The 23,092-nt window shown below is 46.7% G+C and overlaps 1 protein-coding gene across 3 annotated transcripts; it reads right to left on the minus strand.

Annotated features, from left to right (window-relative positions):
* Window positions 1-576: 576 nt before the first annotated feature.
* GATD1 (glutamine amidotransferase class 1 domain containing 1) lies at window positions 577-17,952 on the minus strand. 3 transcript variants are annotated; one of them, XM_065402832.1, is made up of 8 exons: window positions 17,856-17,952; window positions 15,636-15,712; window positions 12,143-12,248; window positions 10,690-10,797; window positions 9,722-9,816; window positions 5,552-5,645; window positions 3,710-3,821; window positions 1,515-1,600 (listed from the first exon to the last, which is right to left on the minus strand). In XM_065402832.1, exons 1-8 carry the CDS (start codon window positions 17,950-17,952, stop codon window positions 1,594-1,596), a joined length of 696 nt encoding a protein of 231 aa, XP_065258904.1. In that variant the 3' UTR covers window positions 1,515-1,593. The 3 variants fall into 3 exon arrangements, with proteins under 3 accessions (XP_065258905.1, XP_065258904.1, XP_065258902.1); XM_065402830.1 differs by having other exon boundaries at window positions 1,515-1,603; XM_065402833.1 differs by lacking the exon at window positions 3,710-3,821 and having other exon boundaries at window positions 577-1,600.
* Window positions 17,953-23,092: the final 5,140 nt, after the last annotated feature.

A 23,092-nucleotide genomic window follows, 5' to 3' on the forward strand; every position in this document is an offset into this window, starting at 1 on the left:
GGCCTCTACATGCTAATGAAATAGATGTTCCATATCATTTCACTGGATGGTCCACTGAAAACTGCAACTGAGATGTATGTTCTGGCAGCAGAGAACTAAAAGAAAATCCTTGACAGGAGCTGTGACAGGGATGAAGATTTAACCAACATTTCTATCGTAAGTGCAAATCTGAAAGCAGGGCTTCAGTTTATAACACAGCCAGAAATCCTAGAAACCCCATGGCAGATTATTTAAACTCTCACAGCAGTTTTGAGCAAGTAGAGCTAAAAAACATTTCCCCTCAGAAAAGGAAACAAGGCTGGTCTGCCTGATGACTATGATTACAGCATCTCATGCTCCCTTTAAGGAAAAACGTAACCAGGAGAAACTTTATGAGTCCTGCTCCCTGGAAAATACTGCAGAAAAGGGTGGTCTCAATTTCAGTCATGAAAAAAAACCAAACCATGAATGCATCCATCTTCCAGCAAACACTTTCGCATGGTTAGGACTAAGGTGGAGGGAAAACCCTTCTTCATGGTCTGACTGTCCCCTTTCATTTTTAAAATGGATGGAAAGGAACAAATGACATACTCAATATGAAATGCAAAGAGAATGAGTCATTGATCTGCTAAGAAACTATGTACAGGATGAAATCTATTTGGTCCAAGTAAATTCATTTCTACATTTTTACTTCTGTAATAAAATTAATTCCAAGAACAGACAATGACACTGTACTTGCCAGAGATCAATATTTCTGACAATCCAAACAATACAAATTCATAATACGTGCTGCACAAGACAGTACGGCAAACGACTTTTTAGAGGGTCCTTTAAAACAACCTTTGAGTAGATTTTTTACAGAAGAGCATTAACCTGAATACACAATGAGAAAAGAGCACATTATGTCAATGGTATCACCACGGTGAGCTGCTTCAGACTCAATTGTTCAGTTGCACTCATGCAGGATTTATCTAAGCATTTTCCTTTATATCTCAAATCTGTCACACTTTCAAAAATCCATTTAGAGAGTCTGGAGCCAACTTTGTGACTCATTGGACAGAGGGCTAGAATAGACTTCAAACTGCAATTCAATGCAGCATTAATTGTGGAGTTTGATATCTGACCCACAGGCACCAGCTGATAAATGAATGGACCTAAATTGAGAGTATTCCAGAACTGTTTTGCTATGGAGCTGAATTACCACGTTCCCAACTAAGGGCTGACATTATATAGCCCTGGAGTGGGGTCTCTGCCCTTTAGCACAAGTGTTGGTACTATAAATATAAATGCTCTTTTTAGGATGTTTTCCCATGTAAAATGTAGAAACTTCTTTTTTCAAGGGCAGGGGGGAGAAAATCTGCAAGAAAGGTTTCACTACCAGAAAGATAAGTGAGACTATTTCAGGATCATCTTTAAGGAGTGATACACGTTAATGCTTTCTTGTTCACAAGCTTTATCCACTCTGCACGTACATTGGTACTGCCTCTTCATGATCACAGAGTCAACGGAAGTGCTGATGGCCCTCTCCATCAGCAAGACATCCCATTCACAGACAAGAAAGTCTTCAGTCTCTCTGGCTCTTCATCCATCCCAGCTACAAGGAGGCCTGCTCCTTCATTTCCTGCTGAAACGAAACACATCCAACAGCATGACATGGCTAGCCAGCCCACAGCTGGAAAGGAACTTCTAACCGATATTCATCTAATCCCATCCAGATTTTTGTTATTTGCAGTCTTTCATATTGGCAGATCCAAGAAACAAATCAATTAAACCACCAACCTATTAACAACAAATATCTGAAATCTGTTTGTTCCTACTATACAAAATATATGAAGTTGCCCAAATACTAACTTATCAAAGCTCAAAGTGTGACAGATATTGCAATCCCATGCAGTATTTTGGGGGGACATTGTAATAAATTTACAAATGGTTTATGTATGAATGTGTTCTACTCCATGGCGGAGGGTTACTGCAGCTCCTACAGAAACTAAAAACAGTGGGTGGTGATTAAGGCGAGTCACTGAGACCAAACAACTTTAGAAAGGTACTGCCCCATGGTGGTTTGCATATACTGGTTCATGATGAGTTTTCCAGAGATTAAGGGCTCGTCTACATTTCCAAGTTTTGTTGACAAAATTTATGTTGACACCCAAAAGTCGACAAAACAAAAATCGCCAAAGGGTGTTCACACTTGCTCCCTCTGTCAACAGATCATGCCCACATTGTGGGCCCCATCATCGACAGGGTGAGCAATGCACCGTGGGTATGTATCCCACAGTGCAGCGTTATGGGAAGGAAGAGCTGATCGCTGGGCATCTTGGGATTCTCTCTGAATTCTCCCACAGCCCCCTCAGCTGCCGAGAGCAGCATCATGAGTAGCTGTGTGAGCTCTCCCTGCTGAGGAATGGCAAAGCAGCACAGCAGTCTATCCCCCTCCCCCTGCAGCAGTCTGCCTGCTGCTGTGTTCCTAGCACAGGGCAGAACAGGAGCATTCTAATTATTTGCTCTTTGTTTGTTCCCCAAGCAGAGCAGCACACAGATACTCCCGTAGCTTTGAAAGGGGAGGGGTGCATGCCTGCAAGGCAGCAGAGATCAAAACACTGAGCAGAGGGATCAGGGCAGGCATTGTGGGATACTGGCGGAAGCCAGTTCTGTTGACAAAACAATCAGCAGTGTCTACACTGGCTCTCTGTCGACAAAAAAGAGAGGGGAAAGACAAAAGTCTCTCGTGGGGATGGAAGTTTTTTGTCGCCAAAACTGGGCATTTTTCATGACAAAAGTCCCATTGTAGTGTGTACGCTTTTGCTGTTTTGTCGCCAAAAGGCAGTTTTTGGCAACAAAACTTGGTAGTGTAGACAAGGCCTAAGAGACAAAAAATGGCTTTTGGTATAAAAGGATGAGCTTGAACTAACACAGGGCTTCTTTCTGATTCAGCAAATGGACAGGAGCTTATCTCCAAGGGGGATCCCCAACCCTTGTGAAAGGATTGGAATGATTTTGGCCTACAAGGGTCCAATAAAATTGATGGGTGACTCCTGGTATGTTTAAATCTGTGTATTGCTTTTATTATGTTTTTACTGTAATGCTTTTACCTTAATAATAAAGGTGCTTGCTTAGCAAGAACTGTGTGGTAATTTTTAACTGTTGTCAATACACTGTTCATAGCCCTAAGTGAGAAAGCAAAGCACAGGTGCTGGCCTTTAGACATATTGGCTAGCTGGTGATATCAGAGTGTCAGGCAGGGGAGCTATGCAGCCTTAAAACCCCCTGGTCAGAAGGCAGTGGGACAAGAGTCCCGGCCCAGACACAAGTGGTAGCTGGAAACGCGATACCCAACTGGGAACTCCTGGAGCGGACCATGGATGGGGGGGATACAGGTGACGTTCCCCTGAAACTGACACACTAAGAATTTACACATAAAAGATTAATTTCTCCTAATGAAAAGACGGAGTGAACCCAAATTCCATATTTCCCTTTATCAGTCTGTGTGTGTAGCTGTGCATTTCAAACCCAATAATTGTAAGTCAAAAATGCCGTTAGTAAAAGGAAATTAAAAGACACAAGAGACAAAACATGTAGTTAATCAAACTGCAATTTAAAAAGACTCGTACTTCTGTTGTTATATCAGAAAAATTGTCATCTTTGTGGCACTATTCAGAGTTATTCCTGAAATATAAATATTTCTGGTCAAAGAATCCATTCCCATGGTGCTTTACCCATATTTCCTCACCTGCCATTGCAGAGAAGAATAAGGTTCTGGACTGCTATAACAGTGGAATTCTCATTCTGTCCTGTAACAAGATGCCTGTCCAGAACTATGTGTACGGCATCTGGCTTGCTGGCTGAATAAGAGAAAAATATTCAAATACTGATGTCAATGGACACTGCTTCATAATTTCGATTTCACCTATCCAATGAGACTGCAGTACAGAAGTTAACTATTTCAAATAGACATAGTGTTTGGTGACTAATTGATATGTTGAGCTGTCTACAAGAGAGAGATAAACCTGACCCTCCAATCAAAGCTTCCTGAAGATTTCAACAGGAATTCCCTGCATGGAATGATGGACAGATTGGCCCTTTATTTGTACCAGTCCTCTATCAAGTTCCCTGTGTATTTCATGAGGCTATCCTGGGAAACAAATTTTGAAGTGCATTTCTTTAGCTTCCATTCACCCATGCAATACATTATAAATACCCCTCATGTAAGAAACCAAGGTTAGCAATCACTGTCTTACAAAGAGCCTGCAATGATACAGATTTTCTGTCCAGTGAAAATACTAGCAAATAGCAGTATATCAGGGTAACATGTTGGTATTTCACCAACCACTTTGGTCTTTTGTCCTTGATCAAACTTTTTTACGTACTATTTTACAAAATTCCATTAATCTGTCATTCTTTTTCTGTATTCCACCCCCTTCCTGACAACTGATGATGATAATCCAAATGCGTGGGTAGGTATAAATGGCTTAGCTCTGAACATACTCCTCCTGCTGCTGCTCAGTCCACTCAGTAAAGCTTCAGCCAAATCTGTATGACATCACAAGTAGTCACCATGGAAGTGACTGTGACATCAGATGCTGGAATATCATTACTGAACTAATCAGGAAGAGGCAGCTAATTAGAAAGGGGAACACTGCTATTTAAACACACAAAAAGCTTGATTAGCAGCAGTAATGGAAAAACATTTTTAACTTTCCAGGGTCTTTTAGCATGTGTTGCATTTTAATTTAACAGAGTGTAACAGAGCACATTCTGTAATGGTCCTTCTCAAATGTGTGGCAAAGGTATAAAATAGGGGTGAGCAAACTTTTTGGCCCGAGGGCCACATCTGGGTGGGGAAATTGCATGCAGGGCCATGAATGTAGGACTGGGGCAGGGGGTTGGGGTGCGGGGGGGGAGGGTGCGGTGTGCATGAAGGGGCTCAGGGCAAGGGGATGGGGCGCAGGAGGAATGCGGGGTGTATGAGGGGGCTCAGGGCAAGGGGTTGGGGTGCTGGAATGGTGTGGGGTGTTGCAGGGGGCTCAGGGCAGGGGGTTGGGGTGCAGAAATGGTGCAGGGCGTAGCAGGGGGCTCAGGGTAGGGAGAGTGGGGGTGTGGGGTGCAGGAGGGGTTTGGGGTGCGGGCTCCGGCCCGGCGCCACTTACCTTGAGCGGTTCTGGGGTGGCAGTGGCGCGCAGCGGGGCTAAGGCAGGCTCCCTGCCTGCCCCACGCTGCTCCCAGAAGTGGCCGGCACCACGTCCCTGCGGTCCGGGGGGGGGGGGGGGGGGGGGGGGGGGGAGGAGGGCAGAGGGCTCCACGCTCTGCCCTCGCCTGGGGGTACCTCCCCCGAAGCTCCCATTGGCCCCTGCTCCCTCAGGGGCCACAGGGACGTGGTGCCGGCCATTTTGGGAGTGGCACCGGGCCAGAGCCAGGGAGCCCGCATTAGCCCTGCGGTGCCACAGGGGTGGCAATCACGCGGGCCGGATCCAGCCTGTGGGCCGTAGTTTGCCAACCCCTGATATAAAAGCTATTTCACCCACCAACAATCATTCATAAGACATGAAGGGCTAACAATCAGAAAGTGACGTACCGCTAAAGGTAGCTCCAGAATCTTTCACAAAGTCCTCCACAATAATGGACAAACTGGCAAAACTGGGCTGCCTTATCAGCTCATACACAGAGGGCTGAAAAGAAACAGGAGAATGAGATAAGTCTGCTTAGCTTTTACATAAGACAGATCCAAGCAAAACCAATAAGGAAAATATTCAGTCACAATCTATTCTTCTACCCACTTCCTTCTTCCAAAAATTTTTAATAAAAACATGCAACTGAAGTTATTTTTGGAGTACTTAAAAAAAAACAAAAAAAAAAAACCCAAACCACCCAATATCCTACAGATATCCAAATTAGGGAGCAAACTGGAAATTATCATGGGAGTCAATCTCAGTCTGCATAGAAAGGTTAAGCACACAAGTACCTCATAGTGGCACCAACAGTACAGGACTAAGAATTTGGGGCTTCTGTCTATTTTAGGATTTGGTTTTGCCACCATCTGAGAACGTCACACTTAATTAGAATAGCAAAGCAATGTCCCTAGAGGATGTCATGGGTTTTTCTGCTCTTCTCCCTTCTCTGATTCTGCGGTCTCTGCAAATCTTAAATAATGAGAGGTGAAAATGGTCTGCCAGTGTCAGGGAAGGAGTAGAACATCATGCCCAGAAACCAGGAGAGAAGCTTCTGAGAAAACAATAGTTGACTGAGAACTGCATTATACCAATGCAGCCTGAAGCTCTGTAATTATAAATATAATTCCACTTAATTAAACTTCCAATTGATTACTTTCAAGTTGTTTTGCAGTAATGGTAATAGCAAGCTATCTCTGATAAAAGTTTGTTACTTGACCTCCATCAGCATTAAATCCAGCATAATCACCTACATGAAGAGATAAGCAAAGCTTTGTACCCACAAAACATGATAAGTTGGAGTGGAATTACAGACTATGTTGTTTTGTAAAAAGCTAGAAATGCTTGGGGCCATTTTATAGCTACAGTGAAATACTCCATGAGTATGTTTAGCTGGGATTCTGTAATTCTGGATGTTAAAAGGCATTCGACTCCACCTCATGATTTGTAACACCCCAAGGCATGGTGCTATTCCAACCTGACACATTGTACATTACATCTGCTTGCTTACTCACACAGGTGTTAGTTTTCCTATCGTGTTCTATCTTAATGGAATCCACACGGGGATATTTTTGAACCCTAGCACTTCATAAAGTTAAAATAAATACACCACACTAACGAGAAGGTAACCCACGATGGGCAGGCAGGTATATTAACAATTCTCAAATCATGACATTGGGGGTCACAGAACCAATCCAAGATCTTAATGCAAATGTGAGAAAAATAATCTTTCAAATAAAACACAGCCTGACCTTCAGTTCCTTATGGTCTAGGAGGTGTTAACACTCAACCATTCATGCATACAAAATCATCACACATAAGACGTACTTTTTCTTAAACAAAAGATTATTGGACAAGCCCTTTGCCCTGTCCCATGAACGATCTGCCTTCTGTTAGCTACTTCTGTGGCCCTCTGCCCTGTCCCATGAATGATCTGCCTTCTGTTAGCTACTTCTGTGGCACTTTTGCCTGCAGTGCTGGCTAAAGGGAGGTAAAAAGATAGCTCTCCACCTTGCTGCTTTTGGGGTCAGCCCATTCAACCATGATATAAAGGAACTTCCCACTTCTGCATTCACACAAGAGCATGATACTGACAACTAATTTAACAGCAGAAAATATATGCCTGGATCCAGTAAACAACATGCAAGAGATTAACCCCACTGAAATGTCGCCTAGTCGTGATCTCTATACTGCAGAGCCCAGTTACTTGGATTCCATGCAGGACACAGTGTTTGTGTCTGATTCATAGGCGTGCGCAGCCCATTTCATTAGGGTGTGCACCCAGGGAGCCCCACCCTGCCCTAGCCCCACCCCCATCCTGCCCCCATCCACTCCCTCCTACTTCTCGCCCCCTGACTGCTCCCCTCAGAACTCCCAACCCCCCCTGCTCCTTGTCCCCTGACTACCACCTCCTGGGACCCCTGCCCTTAACTGCCCCCCAGAACCCCTCCCCCTATCTAAGCCTCCCTGCTCCTTGTCCCCTGACTGCCCCCCTAGGACCCTACCCCCTACCTGTCCCCTGACTGCCCCGACCCTTATCCACATCACTGCCCCTAGACAGACCCCCAGGACTGCCACGCCTATCCAACCGCTCCCCACCCCCTAACAGGCCCCCCCCAGAACTCCTGACCCATACAACCCCCTCTGCTCCCTGCCTCCCCTAACCCCTCTCCAACCCCTGCCTCCTGACAGCCCCCCCAGAACTCCTGACTCATCCAACCCCCCCAGCTCCTTGTCCCCTGACCACCGCCTCCAAAGACCCCCCATGAGATGAGGGTCCTAGCCTCCCCGCAGAGCCAAACACTGCCCCGCAGAAGCATGCAGCCCCAGCTCCACAGGTGGGATGGGAGACAGAGGGGCTCAGGCCAGCTCCACACAGAGTGGGGTCAGGGCTTCAGCCCTGCAACTTTTGCCACTAGGGTGGCTGGGGTTCCCGAGACGGGGACTTCAACCCCACATCTTCTGCCAGGGTCCAGGGCTTCTCCTCCCTGCCCCAGTGTGGCTCCTCCGCCCCCCCTTTCCACCCCCACCACACCCCACTCCAGTGCAGCTCCGGCCAGGGTCCGGGCTTCTCTCCCCTCCCCCCCAGTGCAGCTCCTGCCGGGGGCCGGGCTTCTCCTCTTCTCCCCCCGGGCAGCTCCTGCCGGGGTCCGGGCTTCTCCCCCCCCAAGTGCAGCTCCTGCCCGGGTCCAGGCTTCTCCCCTCCCCCCCCAGTGCAGCTCCTGCCGGGGTCCGGGCTTCTCCTCCACACCCACTCCCTCCCCCCACGTGGCTCCAGCCCCGTCTGGGGCTTCTCTTCCCCCACCCCCGCATAGCTCCTGCCGATATCTGGAGCTTCTCCCACTGCACCCAGCCCTAGCCTAGCTGGGCTCCCTTGGGTCACCTGCTGCCTGCTGTGGCCGGAGTGGAGCCCGGCTGGCAGGGAGCAGCCATACACGTGGACGCCATGGCCACCAGCCCAAGAGGTGCGGGGCAGCCCTAGGTAAGCAGGGGCTGGCTGTGCTGCTGCTGATAGCCCAACACTCCCGCCCACACCTAACCCTAAGGCTTTTTTTTTTTTTTTGGTGTGAGACTCACTCGGCCCTGCCGGACCAGGGAGGCAGGAAGCAGTTGATTTGAGCCTGCCCAGCAAACAGCTGAGGAGGGGAGGGGGGAAGAGCAGCCTTCCCAGCCGGAGCTCAGGGTGTGCACCCCGTGCGCACGCCTATGGTCTGATTGCACATTTCAATGTACAACTGCATCATCAGTTTAAACAAATCTGCATCTTTAATGACCATAACTAGGCCACAATGCACATATTACATTAAAAGTATCAGCATATGCTGTGATATCAAATGTATATGCACCAGGAGTCTGAGTTACAGCTTCTGAGGAAACCATAACTTTTAATTTCCTGACTGTGTGTGTAAATTTTCAACTACAAAAGTTGCATTAAGAATGTTTATTATGCATATTGAGAAATGAGTCTAGATCCTGCATAGACAGGTGACAGTCTGTGGGTGATCTGAGACATTACAGCCTAGCAGCACAACAGGATAAGCAAGAGATCAATAATGGCAGCCTGAGTTTGAATTTCTTTTAGTTTGTACAAATAGCTCTTTTCTGAGTTAGATTCCTTTAACATGTAAAAATCATTCATAGAAATAAAATTCCCGAGCAGTGTTATGGCACCAAATTGAATAACCATAGTATCTAGGGACATTTAAAGCCATGAACTATCAGCCAGAGAGGCTATGGCAAATTTGTTTAGAGGTTTTATCACCTTCATTTGGTATTTATAAAATACTGAGACTGACAGCACTCACCAGAGCAAGGCTGAATTGCAGCAGAGCCCTCATATGCAGTCTTGGGCCCCTACACAGCTCACCATCCTGGCCTACAGCACCCCTTGCCAATGACAGTCCTGCAGCTCTTGAATAACAAGTTGTTGAACATGTCAGATTGATTATTTTGATTTGGCCCAAAGTCTCTTAAGACCTAGGATGACACCAAAATCCCTGGCACTACCACACTAAATTACACTGCCCCATGCACAGTGAAATCCTCACTTTGGGAGAAGTTTGCTTCACAGTACCTACCCCGGTCAGGCTGTATCCCTGAAATACCCACGATTTATCCTCATTTGTGGCACAGCATAAAGCAGCAACTCCATGTCCCACAGCACAAATAGGCTCTAAAAAACAAAGAGAATTAAGTATCAGAGGGGTAGCCATGTTAGTCTCGATCTGTAAAAAGCAACAAAGAGTCCTGTGCACCTTCAGACTAACAGAAGTATTGGAGCATAAGCTTTCGTGGGTGAATGCCCACTTCGTCAGACGCATGGGAATTAAGAAAATTAAGAAATTCATTTAATTATAAATATCCTGAAAGTTAGAACAGCCAAAATAATATCCTTTAAGTTACTGTATATTACCTTTCTGAAAATAATATTATGAGGCATTGTTTGCATTCTCTTTGGCTTTACTGTTTTCTCTGTGCACCAATTTACGAGATTAGGGCCCAATCCTTCAGAGTTACACATGTGCTTAACAGAGGTAGTTCCAACAGGACTATTCATACTCAAGTGCTTAAATTAAAGCACACATGCGATTCTTTGCAGGATGAGGAACTTATTGAAGAGGACTCTGGAATACTGTGCAACTGGCTATGAACTAAGAGTTCCATCTAACTCACAGGGAGCATCACTCCAGTTTGGACATTGGTAAGGCAGAATAATTCTCTTCTCTCTCTCAAAAGCATTCAAAACATCTTATTTTTATCTCTTTTCACAAGGAAGGTTTTGCTATTTTTTTTTTTTTTTTTTTTTTAAGTGAAAGGACACACTGATCTAGAGCAGTTTCCCAGTTCTGATGCTGCTGCACTCTTCCAGCTGTGTAAGTAATTTGAAGTTTGCTAGCCATATCACCACTTCTTCCATTACAATGCCCACAAGTGTTCACTGCAAGATAAATGGACTTTTGCATGGACCAACAATGAAGTAATGAATTACATACAGACTCTGGATTTTATTAAAACAAAATAAAGATCCCCAATAGGGTTTACCTACTGTTCTCATTGCTGAAGTGCTGCAATATCCTAGCTAGGTATCCACTGTTTGCAAGGTCAGTCAAAGCCCCAGGACAGTTAGGAATCAACAGGGCATGGTATCTAGCACCTAGTCAGGAAGAGAGATAATACAAGTTTGGACCATATTAACAGGCAAAAATATCTGAGCATGATTTCTTTTCAAAATTTATTTGACAAAACAAAAAATACTCCACAAAAGAGTCAGTCACATACTACAATATATAAAAACACATACCAAAGAAATTAAATAAAAATAAAATACCTATGTGGCTCACTATAAAGACCAGAGCTCGGGAAGAAGAAAGCTATATTGTGGTATAAAGGCCTACAAAGATCACAAGCTTCTAAAGAGATATTCTTAACAAGCCAAAGATTTACCATTCTTCCTTCTGCTATAACAGAAGCCCTTTAATTGACCCCATAGTTACCAGTATGCCTAGTTTAGTATACTCTTTCAGGAGCAAATGTATCTCGCCAAAATATTGGCTTTTTATTAGTCTAACATTTTCACTGCTTGCCCATGACATCCTAAGAAAAAAATTAAGATGCAAAAAAACAAAACAAAAACCCAAACCACACCTCTGTTTAAGAGCAAGAATTTTTTAGCACAACTTTGATTCAATCATGGGAAAGACATCTCAAGCCTAGTGCTTCTTCCCAATCTACACTAGGGAGTAGAGGCCCACTGCAATACCTAGACAGGGCCCATATCTTGGCTGAAATGCATGGCAAAATCCATGATGAGAAAGATAAATTCAAGCTCCTGGTCCTCATTTCCAACAAGGCTCTGCCCCATCTCACTTCTTGCCTACATCAGTTCTTCAGTCTGACTTTACAGCCCCCTCATGCTTCTTCCACAGTGTATGAGCTTCTCTTCTTACTGATCCTTTTGACTTCTTTGCCCACTTTACACCTTCTTTCATGAACAACCCTATCATTTAGCATATCATAAACCTTCTCCCACTCTTCCTTAATAAATTTTCTTAAGACCCAGTTCATCTAGCTACAACACACTCAGTAATTTTCCTGTATTCTATTGCACTGCATCCACATGCCTTTATACTGTAAGTGCTTGGGGGAAGGTACTCTGTTATGCATATTCTGCCAGAACAGTGCTGAGTACACATGTTAATAAAAACAGAAGAAAAGACATTTTATAGTTTCATCTCTTCCTGTAGTTTTTGTCTCAGTGATTACTTACGCAGTCCGTTTGCAACAGATGATGCAGCTTCTCCAGAAAATTTTAAGGGGGAATAGCCCGAGCAATTAGTGTGGGAAGACAACAGTGATGCCCATTCTGCAAGTTGACAGACCATCTCCAAAAACACCCATCACATTTTTTGCTCCTTTCTTCCCAAAGGTTTAACACTCAGAAGCATTTGTTTTCACAATATAGAGGGGAGACATGTAAGGCTAACCTCAAAGATACTCACCATCAATTGACTCCAACTTGGCAGGATTTGCATAAGATTTCATTCGGAAGTCCTGTATCCAACGCATGTTGCTCTCATTCACATCAACAAAGTCAATTAACTTCCCCTAGTTGAATCATTGTTCAAAGATAGTAGTTAATATCACTACACAGTTTTTTGTTTAGTTTGTTTCTAAGTGTGTGGAGTTTATTTTTTTTTTTACAGGGACTTTAGTGCTCACTGGAACCAAAAGTTCTCTCTTTGTCCACAGAAAAGGTATTTCTCTCTCCAAGATGACTTAACCCTGAAATCAAGAAGCCATATCTAACAGGAGGTCTATACTACAAACTTTTGTTGGAACAGAGGTGTGCTATGCCAGCAAAAGCCTCTAATGTAGACATGTTTTTGCCAGTATCGTTTATTTTGCTCAGGGGGTCTGAAATAAGCTATACTGGCAAAAGCTAGTATACCACTTTAGGTATACTGGCAAAGTATTATTAGTGTAGACCTGGCCTCTGTTTGAGAAGAGGATATTTCATCTTCCAGGGCCCAGTTAATCCCTGGCCTTTTAGAGGCACAAATCAGAGTACTGATTAGTGCCAAACTATGATGCAGATTTGTGTGAACTGTTAGAAATGAACTTGTTTCGGTAATAAAATGGTATTAATTTTCAGTCACTTCTGTCCTGGACTGGATTTTAACTGGTGATCCAGAGATAAAGGCCTCTCCCAGTATTATAGCTGTATATTTGTCAATTTGACAAATTATGTGAGTTTTTCCATGAAAAGTCTTTTTCACTCTATTCTGCCTATTACAGAGCTAAAGCTCTTCCATGAATTTCTACACAATTGGCTCTTTTCAATTTTTTGTAGTCATGTTTATATGCTTTTAAAACTATTAATGACAGTTATTGTATTGGAAAATGATGTTTAAACCACAACTATAAGTGTTGCACTTGTTTGTTGTGAGGAAGCCACAACAAGCAACCAGACTTAACTATTACTAATCTCTCAAGAGTGATATCAGAAATTTGAATTCCAGCCTGTTAGAAACAGAGAAAACATCAAACATTTGTCAAATGGTAATTTTTAATCTGTTAGCCCGCAATGAATTTGAACTACTGACCCAGAGGTGAGCAGATTTACTTCCTATTATCAGTCTCCTGACATATGTAGTTATCCGATTCAATATATTTTACAATAAACCCATTTAGAAATTTCTGAAAAACTTGTTAATCAAAATAAGTTATATGAATACTAAATTTTTAAATAAGCCCAAAGGATATTACGTAAGGCTCAACTATCCACTCCAGATTTTGCCTGATGAGCAAGGTAAACATAGCACAGAGATGGAGCAGTACTGAGGAAAGTGTCCCTTTCGTAATATTAAGGAGTTCTGTGTTATTAGTTTTTATACATGCATTTAGAGATAGTTGGATCAGCACATTTTATTTCAGTTTACTTGTTTGTATCTGAGACAATAAGACAAAAAGCTCAGTGCAGAATGAAAGTGAGTCATTTTCTTATTAACTTTGCAGGAAAGCAGTTTCAGTTTGGACTGTGGGAAACAACTTTTCATTGTGTACAACTGAACAGAAGTGTTACATTGGTATTTTTTGCCAGACTAAATGTAAAAGTTGCTTATTTGTCCTTTTATGATCCATTTGATTCTTTGCAATCAATCACGCGCATGTTTGTTTTTCCAATAATTCATACAACCAAGCTAGGAAAATATTAGTCTGAATATCAGAACTTAAGGCCTTGATCCTATGCAGGTACACTCAATGTTTTTATTAAAGGCTTTAACATCTTAAATGAAAATGAAGAATCTTTAACGAAGACGTCCTTTAACTTCAATGACTAACATGGTCAAAGTGTTAGCAAAAAACACAAAGGGTCAGATTTTCTGTAGTAATTCCAATCCCTCTGCGTCAACTAGAAAACAGCCAGATCTTACAGCTGAGAATTCCTCTGGTGTACAGGAACTCCCAGCTGGCGCAAAGCTGGCATACCCGCCTCCTATGCTAAACACACACACACACACACCTGTCGCCCCAGGATAGGGACTGAGGCAGAGGAGCATGGCCAGAGCTGGTTATCATATGGCTATACCCAGCTGGGGTAGTAAACACTGTGGACTGTTGCTAGGTGATGCAAGTTAGAGCTGCCCCCGGTTGCTCTAAGTTATGCCAGGACAGGAACAGACCAACTCTGAGAATCAGGGAGATGCAACAGGCTCCCTGAGGGCTTCCCCTGGCTGTACCAAGCAGAAACTAGGTGCAGCAGAGAATCTGGGTCAAACAGTTTTTAAAAGTCTGAAAAACCCCTTCCCATTTCTATTGCTCAATTTTTACTATCTTGATTCTTATGATGTCATCATTTTCCTAGTTCTCTAGTCAAAATCTTCCAGAGCCGGAAAGATCAAACTGTCTTATATACAAAACAAGCAACAAAAGATTTTGTTGGGGTTTTTTGAGGGGATGAGAGGGGGAGAAAGAAGTTGACTTTTCAAACCTTCTTTAAACAACACAAAGAAGCAAAAGAGAGCACAATCTCCATGGTTTTTTCCCTTTGTAGATCCCCTTTAAAAATTCTTGCAGTATTTCAGGAAACATCCTGTAGAACAGGGGTGGGCAAACTTTTTGGCTGGAGGGCCACTTCTGGTATGGAAATTGTATGGCGGGCCATGAATGCTCACGAAATTGGGGGCTGGAGTGCGGAAGGAGGTGAGGGCTCTGGCTGGTGATGCGGGCTCTGGGGTGGGGCCGGGGGTATAGGACGGTGCTCCGGGCTGGGACTGAGGGGTTCGGAGGACGGGAGGGGGATCAGGGCTGGGGCAGGGGGTTGGAGTGCGGGAGGGAGTCTGGGATGCAGGCTCCAGGCAGCGCTTACCTCAAGCAGCTCCCAGAAGCAGCGGCATGTCCCTCCTCCAGCTCCCACGGTTCCCAGCCAATGGGAGCTGCAGGGACAGTGCTTGGGGCGGGGGCAGCGTGCAGAGCCCCCGGCTGCCCCTACACGTAGGAGCCCCCGGGGGGACATGCCATTGCTTCCAGGAGCCGCACAGAGAGGGACAAGCCCCCGACCCCACTCCCCGCCTGGAGCGCCGGAGCGGGGCAAGCCCCGGGCTCTGCTCCCCAGAGGGAGCTCGAGGGGCCGGATTAAAATGTCTGGAGGGCTGGATGCAGCCCCTGGGCCGTAGTTTGCCCAGTCCAGCTTTAGAAATTAAAAAACAAAAGGACTTTATAATTATTATTAATTAATGTACCAGCATAGACCCCAATCCTACAAACACTTATGCATGGGTTTATCTCTATGCATATGAGTGTTCTCATTGAAGTTAAGCATGTATGTAAGAGTTTAAAGATCAAGGGCCTTCATCTGTAAAGATGATCAGAATTCTCTCAAAGGGCTACCATACTTTTTCATTATTACTAGTTTATACATTAATGCAGGATTGGTTGTTTTCAGACCATCATAGTATGTACTGGTGTCAATTGCTGTTCTCTCACACTTACCCCTGGAGTGGCAACTTGTAGATTAAAAGCAGCGCTAGCCAGTGTAAAAGAATGAAGAAAGGATTGGGCAGACACACCTGGAAAATAAGAGTTGGACAACTTAAGGAAAGAATCATCATATCTTAAACCCAGCTACACTGTACAGTACATATTTCACCAAGTAGCCTATGTTAAATGAACCTTCAGGTCACTAAAAGGCTCCCATGGCCTAGGGGCATTTTTAATAACACAAGGAGAAATATTCACAAAGATAATGTATCATACTTTCACACTCTACACTTGATGTTAGTATTTTAATAACGGCATTAGAAAATGTAATGCTTTGAAAAACAGGAACAGTACAAGCAGAGTCAGTGTTAATGAAATTAGAGAGAGCAACAAAATCCAAAGTCCCAGACCAATGAAAAATTAGTTAAGAACATAAGAATGGCCTTCCTGGGTCAGACCAAATGTCCATCCAGCCCAGTATCCTGTCTACGGACAGTGGTCAATGCCAGGTGGCCCAGAGGGAGTGAACCTAACAGATAATGTCAAGTGATCTCTCTCCTGCCATCCATCTCCACCATCTGACAAACAGAGGCTAGAGACACCATTCCTTACCCATCCTGGCTAATAGCCATTAATTGACTTAACCTCCATGAATTTATCTCGTTCTCTTTTAAACCTGGTTACAGTCCTAGCCTTCACAACCTCCTCAGGCAAGGAGTTCCACAGGTTGACTGTGCACTGTGTGAAGAAGAACTTCCTTTTATTTGTTTTAAACCTGCTGCCCATTAATTTCACTTGGTGGCCCCTGGTTCTTATATTATGGGAACAAGTAAATAACTTTTCCTTATTCACTTTCTCCACACTACTCATGATTTTATATACCTCTATCATATCCCCCCCTTAGTCTCCTCTTTTCCAAGCTGAAAAGTCCTAGCCTCTTTAATCTCTCCTCATATGGGACCCCTTCCAAACCCCTAATCATTTTAGTTGCCCTGCTCTGAACCTTGTCTAATGCCAGTATATCTTTTTTGAGATGAGAAGACCACATCTGTACGCAGTATTCAAGACGTGGGCGTACCATGGATTTATATAAGGGCAATAAGATATTCTCCGTCTTATTCTCTATCCCTTTTTTAATGATTCCTAACATCCTGTTTGCTTTTTTGACTGCCGCTGCACACTGTGTGGACGTCTTCAGAGAACTATCCACGATGACGCCAAGATCTCTTTCCTGATTAGTTGTAGCTAAATTAGCCCTCATCATATTGTATGTATAGTTGGGGTTATTTTTTCCAAAGTGCATTGAAACAGTCTCCAAAAAAGGAACAGCACTGACTGTGCCATCTTCAGAAATTTCTAAAAGAATGACCACCTGGCATCTGACGTAGCAGGATAAAGAACTATGGGAAAGGATCGTGCCTGGACACATTAATTATAGAAATCTTAAGTTCTGCTCAGAGCAAGTTCTAGCCATTAAGGTATTTTTACGGCCTGCAACAGCACAGTAACTGAGCCTTTCACAAACATTAATGAACTCATTCTCACCACACTACTGGAAGGTAGGGAAGTAGTATTATCCTTAGATTACAGATGGGGAACTGAGGCATAGAGAGATTAAGTGACTTGCTTACGGCCACACAGGAAGTCTGACAAAGCGGATTATTGAACCCATCTCAGCACCTGAACTACCAGACCAACCTTCCTCTGAAGTATCTTAGTGTTGTTCCTGTCTTTCTTCTGCTGGAAGCGATTAATAAATCTCTCTCCAATGAGGCTGTGTGTGCAAGCTCAGTTTGCCAGCCAGGTCTACCACCCAGCATCTCCATTTCCTCCCGGACAGCCTGGATCCCATAATGAACACACGGTGGGCTTGGGGGCTAGCACAGACCTCTCACCTGCCCCAGAGCCAAGCTCAGCGCGCCGCTGTGACAGCGAGGGCAGCGGGCTCACCCCGGGCAAGTACTACACGGGCTGGGAAGGCGGCGGCAGAGCAGGGCCCTGGTCCCCCTCTCGCAGCAGGGCTCAGGGAGCGGGGCGGCTCCTGCGGTCACCGCGCTGGGGCTGGTGTGGACGAGGCGGGCGGACACCGGCGCCAGGCCGCCCAGGGCAGGCTCCCGCCGCAGGGGCGGCCCAGCTCTCGGTCCCCTTCCCGGGCCGCCCCACGCCGCGCACCGTGCGGGGCCGCCCAGCCGGGCTGACAGCGGCGCGGGGGCGGCCCGGGCAGTGACTCACCCCCGGAGGCCGCGCTGGCGATGATGAGGCAGGCGGGTTTGCCGGGCCGCTCCGACATGGCGCTGGCGGGGCCCGGCGGCGGCGGCTGCCTCCTCATACGGACGGGCCCGGGCGACGGCCCCAGCGGAGGTTCCCGGGGCCGGCCGGCCCGCACCGCGCAGGCGCCGCGGCGGCACCGGTTAGACCAGGGGGCGGGGCCTCGCTCGACTCCGCCTGGCTGTCCCCCCCCCCCCAGCGCCCGGGCCCACGGGGCAGAGCCGAGAGGGGGTGTCATTGGCCAGGGGGAGGGGACAAGAGAGGGGTTGTGGTGGCCGGGGGTGCAGGGACAAGAGAGTGTCATTGGCAGGGTTGTGTGGGGCTGGGGACAGGAGGAGATGTCGTGGCCTGGGGGCCATACAAAGGTCCCCCATTCTGTTAGCATTATTAAGGTTGCAAAGTGAATAAGGTTACCATATTTCAGCAAGCAAAAAAGAGAACGGGAGGAGCCCCGCCCTAGTCCCGCCCCTGCCCCTCCCACTTACCACCCCCCTCAGAACCCCCAACCCTCCCCCCGTTCCTTGTCCCCTGACTGCCCCCTCCTGGGACCCCTGCCCCTAACTGCCCCCCAGGACTCCACCCCCTACCTAAGCCTCCCTGCCTCTTGTCCCCTGACTGCCCCCTCCTGAGACCCTCCCCCCATCCTAACTGGCCCCCTAGGACCCTACCCCCTACCTGTACCCTGATTGCCCCAACCCTTATCCACCCCCCCACCCCCAGACAGACCCCTGGGACTCCCACGCCCCATCCAACCACTCCCCACCCCCTGACAGCCCCCCCCCAGAACTTCCGACCCATCTAAACCCCTCTGCTCCCTGTCCCCTGACTGCTCCGATCCCTCTCCCCACCCCTGCCCCCTGACAGCCCCACCCCCAGAACTCCCAACCCCCCCCCCCGCTCCTTGTCCCCTGACTGCCCCCTCCTGGGACCCCTGCTCCTAACTGCCCTCCAGAACCCCACCCCCTACCTAAGCCTCCCTGTTCCTTGTCCCCTAACTGCCCCCTCCTAAGACCCCCCACCCTAACTGCCCCCCAGGACCCTACCCCCTACCTGTACCCTGACTGCCCAAAACCTTCTCCACCCCCCCAAAAAAGCCCCCCCCAACTCCCGACCCCCCCGTCTCTTGACTGCCCCCTCCAAAATCTCCCTGCCCCTTCTCCTGCCCCCTGGCCCCCTTACCCTGCCGCTCAGAACATGGTGTTGGGCTCTGTGCGGAGCCGGACACGTGGCTGCGCTCCCCAGCGCAACACACAACCCGGTCCCTGCCCCCGCACAGTGCTGCCGGAGCGAGGGAGCAGGGGAGAAGGATAAGAATGGTGTCCCTAGCCTCTGTTCGTCAGAGGATGGAGATGGATGGCAGGAGAGAGATCACTTGATCATTGCCTGTTAGGTTCACTCCCTCTGGGGCACCTGGCATTGGCCACTGTCGGTAGACAGATACTGGGCTAGATGGACCTTTGGTCTGACCCAGTACGGCCTTTCTTATGTTCTTATGTTCTTAAGGAGAAGTGGGGGGAGGAGGAGCTGCCGAGGCCCGATGCAAACGGCCCGGCAGGCCGGCCGGCTCAGAGTGCGGGGGAGGGGGGGGGCGGGGAGGAGGAGCTCTACAGCTGCTCCGGAGTCCAGCCCAGCAAGCTGCGGGGGAAGGGCTCTGGCTGCCAGAGCCCCATGCGAGCGGCTGACTTTCCTGCAGCCCTCCCAGCCGCGCCTCGCTCTGCCTGGGGGGGAAATCCCGGACATTTTTAGTGATTTACAAATTCCCCCCCCCCACGCTATTTTTAACACAAAAAGCAGGACATGTCCGGGTAAATCCGGACGAATGGTAACCCTAACTTAAAGTGAAGCACTCAAAGCTAGGAAATGCCCAGAATTAACATTGCTGTGTGCAGGGGTCCTACAGCTGACAGCCTCCTTCAATACACAACGCTGATTCAGCCCCAGAGCAGGGGCAGCCTGTGCACTGAGTGGTTGGGGTCCTGGGGGGAAATAAAAACCCTGTGATCATGTAATTAATGAGGACAGTAGCCTAACGCAAACACACGAGGGGTCAAAATTAAAGCTGCACAAAGATAATCTTAATTCTGTCATTTTCCAACTTCAAGGTCTTGAGTTTGCAAGTTTAATGTTCTTTTTAGGTGGGGCTGTTCTTGTTTTATTTGTTTGTTATGTAGTTTCCTAGCTTTTAAAAAAGCAAACTGAAAAAACAGTAACTCCATCATGTAGAAACATACTGAGTTACATGCCCCCCAGCTCCTTGTCCCAATCTCCCCCCCGCTCCCCCACCTGCCCTTCCTGGGCCTCTTGTTCCAGTCCTTCCACCCCTCAGCTCCACCTCTTAGTCCAGCTTCTCATCCCAAACCCACACTGTACCTTGACTCCTCACCCCACACCCAGTATTGTGGTTCCACATCCCAGTTCCAGTCCACCCCTTGGCTTCTCAGCCCAGTCCTCATCTAATGCCAGGCCCAGCTCCTCTCCCCTCCGCATTCCTGTCAGACTTCTTCCTCCTTCACTGCCTGGGGGGGGGGGGGGGCACCAGAAGGGGAAACACTCAGAGAACAGGAAAGGCTGACTCTCAGTTCCTCTGCCCAGCACCATATCAGCCCATAGCTGCCAAGAGTAGCCACAGCAATTTGCAGCAACAATCCTGCTAAGCATCTGCAGTCCTTGGTAGGAGCATGCTCAGTCATTGTGTGGGGAATGGCATTGGTGCAGCCGCAGGCAGAGTCCAGTCATAGGTAGAAGCTGTAATGGGGAGGCTGGAGCATAGTTGGTGCAGATGGAATCTGCAGAGAATTTAGCAAACTCTAAAGTCTCTAGTAGGCAGGTGCAAACTGAGATTTTGAGAGCCGCTTCACTTGGTCAAATTTTGGACATACTGTGACGTTGCACTCTATATGATTTTATAAATATATGCTAATGAGTGAATATAATGTAACTGGAATTTGCCTCATGTAAAAGGTCTCTTGTAAGGTATCATTACAAAGCTTATAATCTACTGAGTGTGGTCATTCTAGTTGTATAAATGTATTACTTTTGTATCTAAAACTAGAAATATGAAATATAACTCTGAGGGCCTATTGTAATTATTCAAAGTGTGGGCCATTAATGGTGGTTTGGAATCTTGATGGCCCCCATCAACCAGGACAATTGACTGTGGATGACTCTGTTTGCAGGCAAGCCTTCCTGTGAGTCTGGCTGGGAGAAATGAAGGCTTGAAGTCCTACAGTGACATGTGATCATGTCACCTGAACTGGAATCCATCTTTAACCTGGTGTCTTTCCATTGACAAGGAGGGGGTGGGAACCTAGAGAGGGACAAAGGATTCCCGCCTTATGCAAAAGATATATAAAGGGGTGGAACAGAACAAAAGGGAAGGAGCCATCATGAAGAATCCCCTAGCTACCACCTGAGCTGGAACAAGAGCTGTACCAGGGGAAAGAATTGTGCCCAGGCCTGGAAGATGTCCAGTCTGAGGAAAAAACTTACTGAAGCATCTCTAAGGGTGAGATTATCTTATTCAGTTTGATTAGACATAGATTTGCATGTTTTATTTTATTTTACTTGGTGACTTACTTTGTTCTGTCTGTTAATACTTGGAATCACTTAAATCCTACTTTCTGTATTTAATAAAATCACTTTTTACTTATTAATTAACTCAGAGTATGTGTTAATACCTGGGTGGGCAAACAGCTGTGCATATCTCTCTATCAGTGTTCTAGAGGGCGAACAATTTATGAGTTTACCCTGCATAAGCTTTATACAGGGTAAAACGGATTTATTTGGGTTTAGACCCACTGGGAGTTGGGCATCTGAGTGTTAAAAACAAGAACACTTCTGTAAGCTTCTTTCAGGTAAGCCTACAGTGGTTAGGGGACGTGATTCAGACCTGGGTCTGGGTTTGCAGCAGGCTAGCGAGTCTGGCTCAAACCAGGCAGGGCACTGAAGTCCTAAGCTGACGGGGCAGGGAAAGCAGAGGCAGAAGTAGTCTTGGCACATCAGTTGGCAGCTCCCAAAGGGGGTTCTGTGATCCAGCCCGTCACACATACGTTCACAGGAATGGTGAAAAGTACATATCTGACACGAGCTACTCCCCTTCCCACATCCAGTTTCTACTTCAATACATAAGAGGTGCTAGAGCAGAGGTCGGCAACGTTCGGCACGCGGCTTGCCAGGGTAAGCACCCTGGCGGACCGGGCCAGTTTTATTTACCTGCTGGCGCGGCAGGTTCGGCCGATCGCGGCCCCCACTGGCCGCGGTTCGCCATCCCGGGCCAATGGGGCAGCAGGAAGTGGCGCGGGCGAGCGATGTGCTGGCCACGGCTGCTCGCCGCCTCCATTGGCCCGAGACGGCGAACCACGGCCAGTGGGGGCCGCGATCGGCTGAACCTGCCGTGTCAGCAGGTAAATAAAACTGGCCCGGCCCGCCAGGGTGCTTACCCTGGCGAGCCGCGTGCCGAACGTTGCCGACCCCTGTGCTAGAGCTTCTCAATGAAATGATTGTTAGGATTTTTTAACATGGACAAAACAAGGTATTTTCCCCGAGCCTTTTCTTTGGAAACAGCTAAACTATTTTTGTTGAAAAATTCCAGAAATAAATTCAGCCTGAGGCAGACACCCAGCAGGAAAATTTCAGCCCAAACAGTTAAAATTTGGCAAAGTTATAAGTAATTTTAAAGAGGGTCTTAAAATAGAAAGGATCAGATAACCTTATCTATAGGCAGTGCTACCTGCACCCCTGTAATAACATAGGCTTACATTTTGAAACATAGATGCTTAAGGCTACGCACCTAAATCCATATTTAGGCCTCTAAATAAGTGTCCTGGGGCCAGATTTTTTGAAGTACCAAGCATCCACAACTCCAATTTAAGTCACTAGGAGCTATAGATGGTCAATTCCTCTGAAAATCAGGCCAATTATTTAGGTGCCTAAATTTTAAATATGGATTCAGATGCCTAACTTTAGGCATCAAGTTTTAAAATCCAAAGCTATGATACTTTGCTAAAAGCCCTTTAAAAATTGTCATTAACTCTGTATTTCTTCTCCCAGCATAGCTAATCAGTAAGATATTTGCATTCTCCATTTCAAGGCCTTAGAGGCAGGCGATCAGGGCAGTCCTTCTGGATTCCAATTTCAGGGGCAGGGCCGGCTTTAGGAAGTGCGGGGCCCAATTCGAACAGTTTCGACGGGGCCCCGGCAGG

This window comes from Emys orbicularis, chromosome 4, assembly GCF_028017835.1.
Source record: "Emys orbicularis isolate rEmyOrb1 chromosome 4, rEmyOrb1.hap1, whole genome shotgun sequence".
Lineage (NCBI taxonomy): Eukaryota > Metazoa > Chordata > Testudines > Emydidae > Emys > Emys orbicularis.

Bases quoted from the DNA above. Each gene is read 5' to 3' on its own strand.
- GATD1 (XM_065402830.1), bottom strand. From the start codon at position 17,952: ATGAGGAGGCAGCCGCCGCCGCCGGGCCCCGCCAGCGCCATGTCGGAG. The intron at 9,817-10,689 runs GTAGGTAAACCC...TTTGTTTTTTAG, and splicing joins GCACTTCAGCAATGAGAACA to AGCCTATTTGTGCTGTGGGA. The intron at 3,822-5,551 runs GTACGTCACTTT...TCTCTTATTCAG, and splicing joins TTCTGGAGCTACCTTTAGCG to CCAGCAAGCCAGATGCCGTA.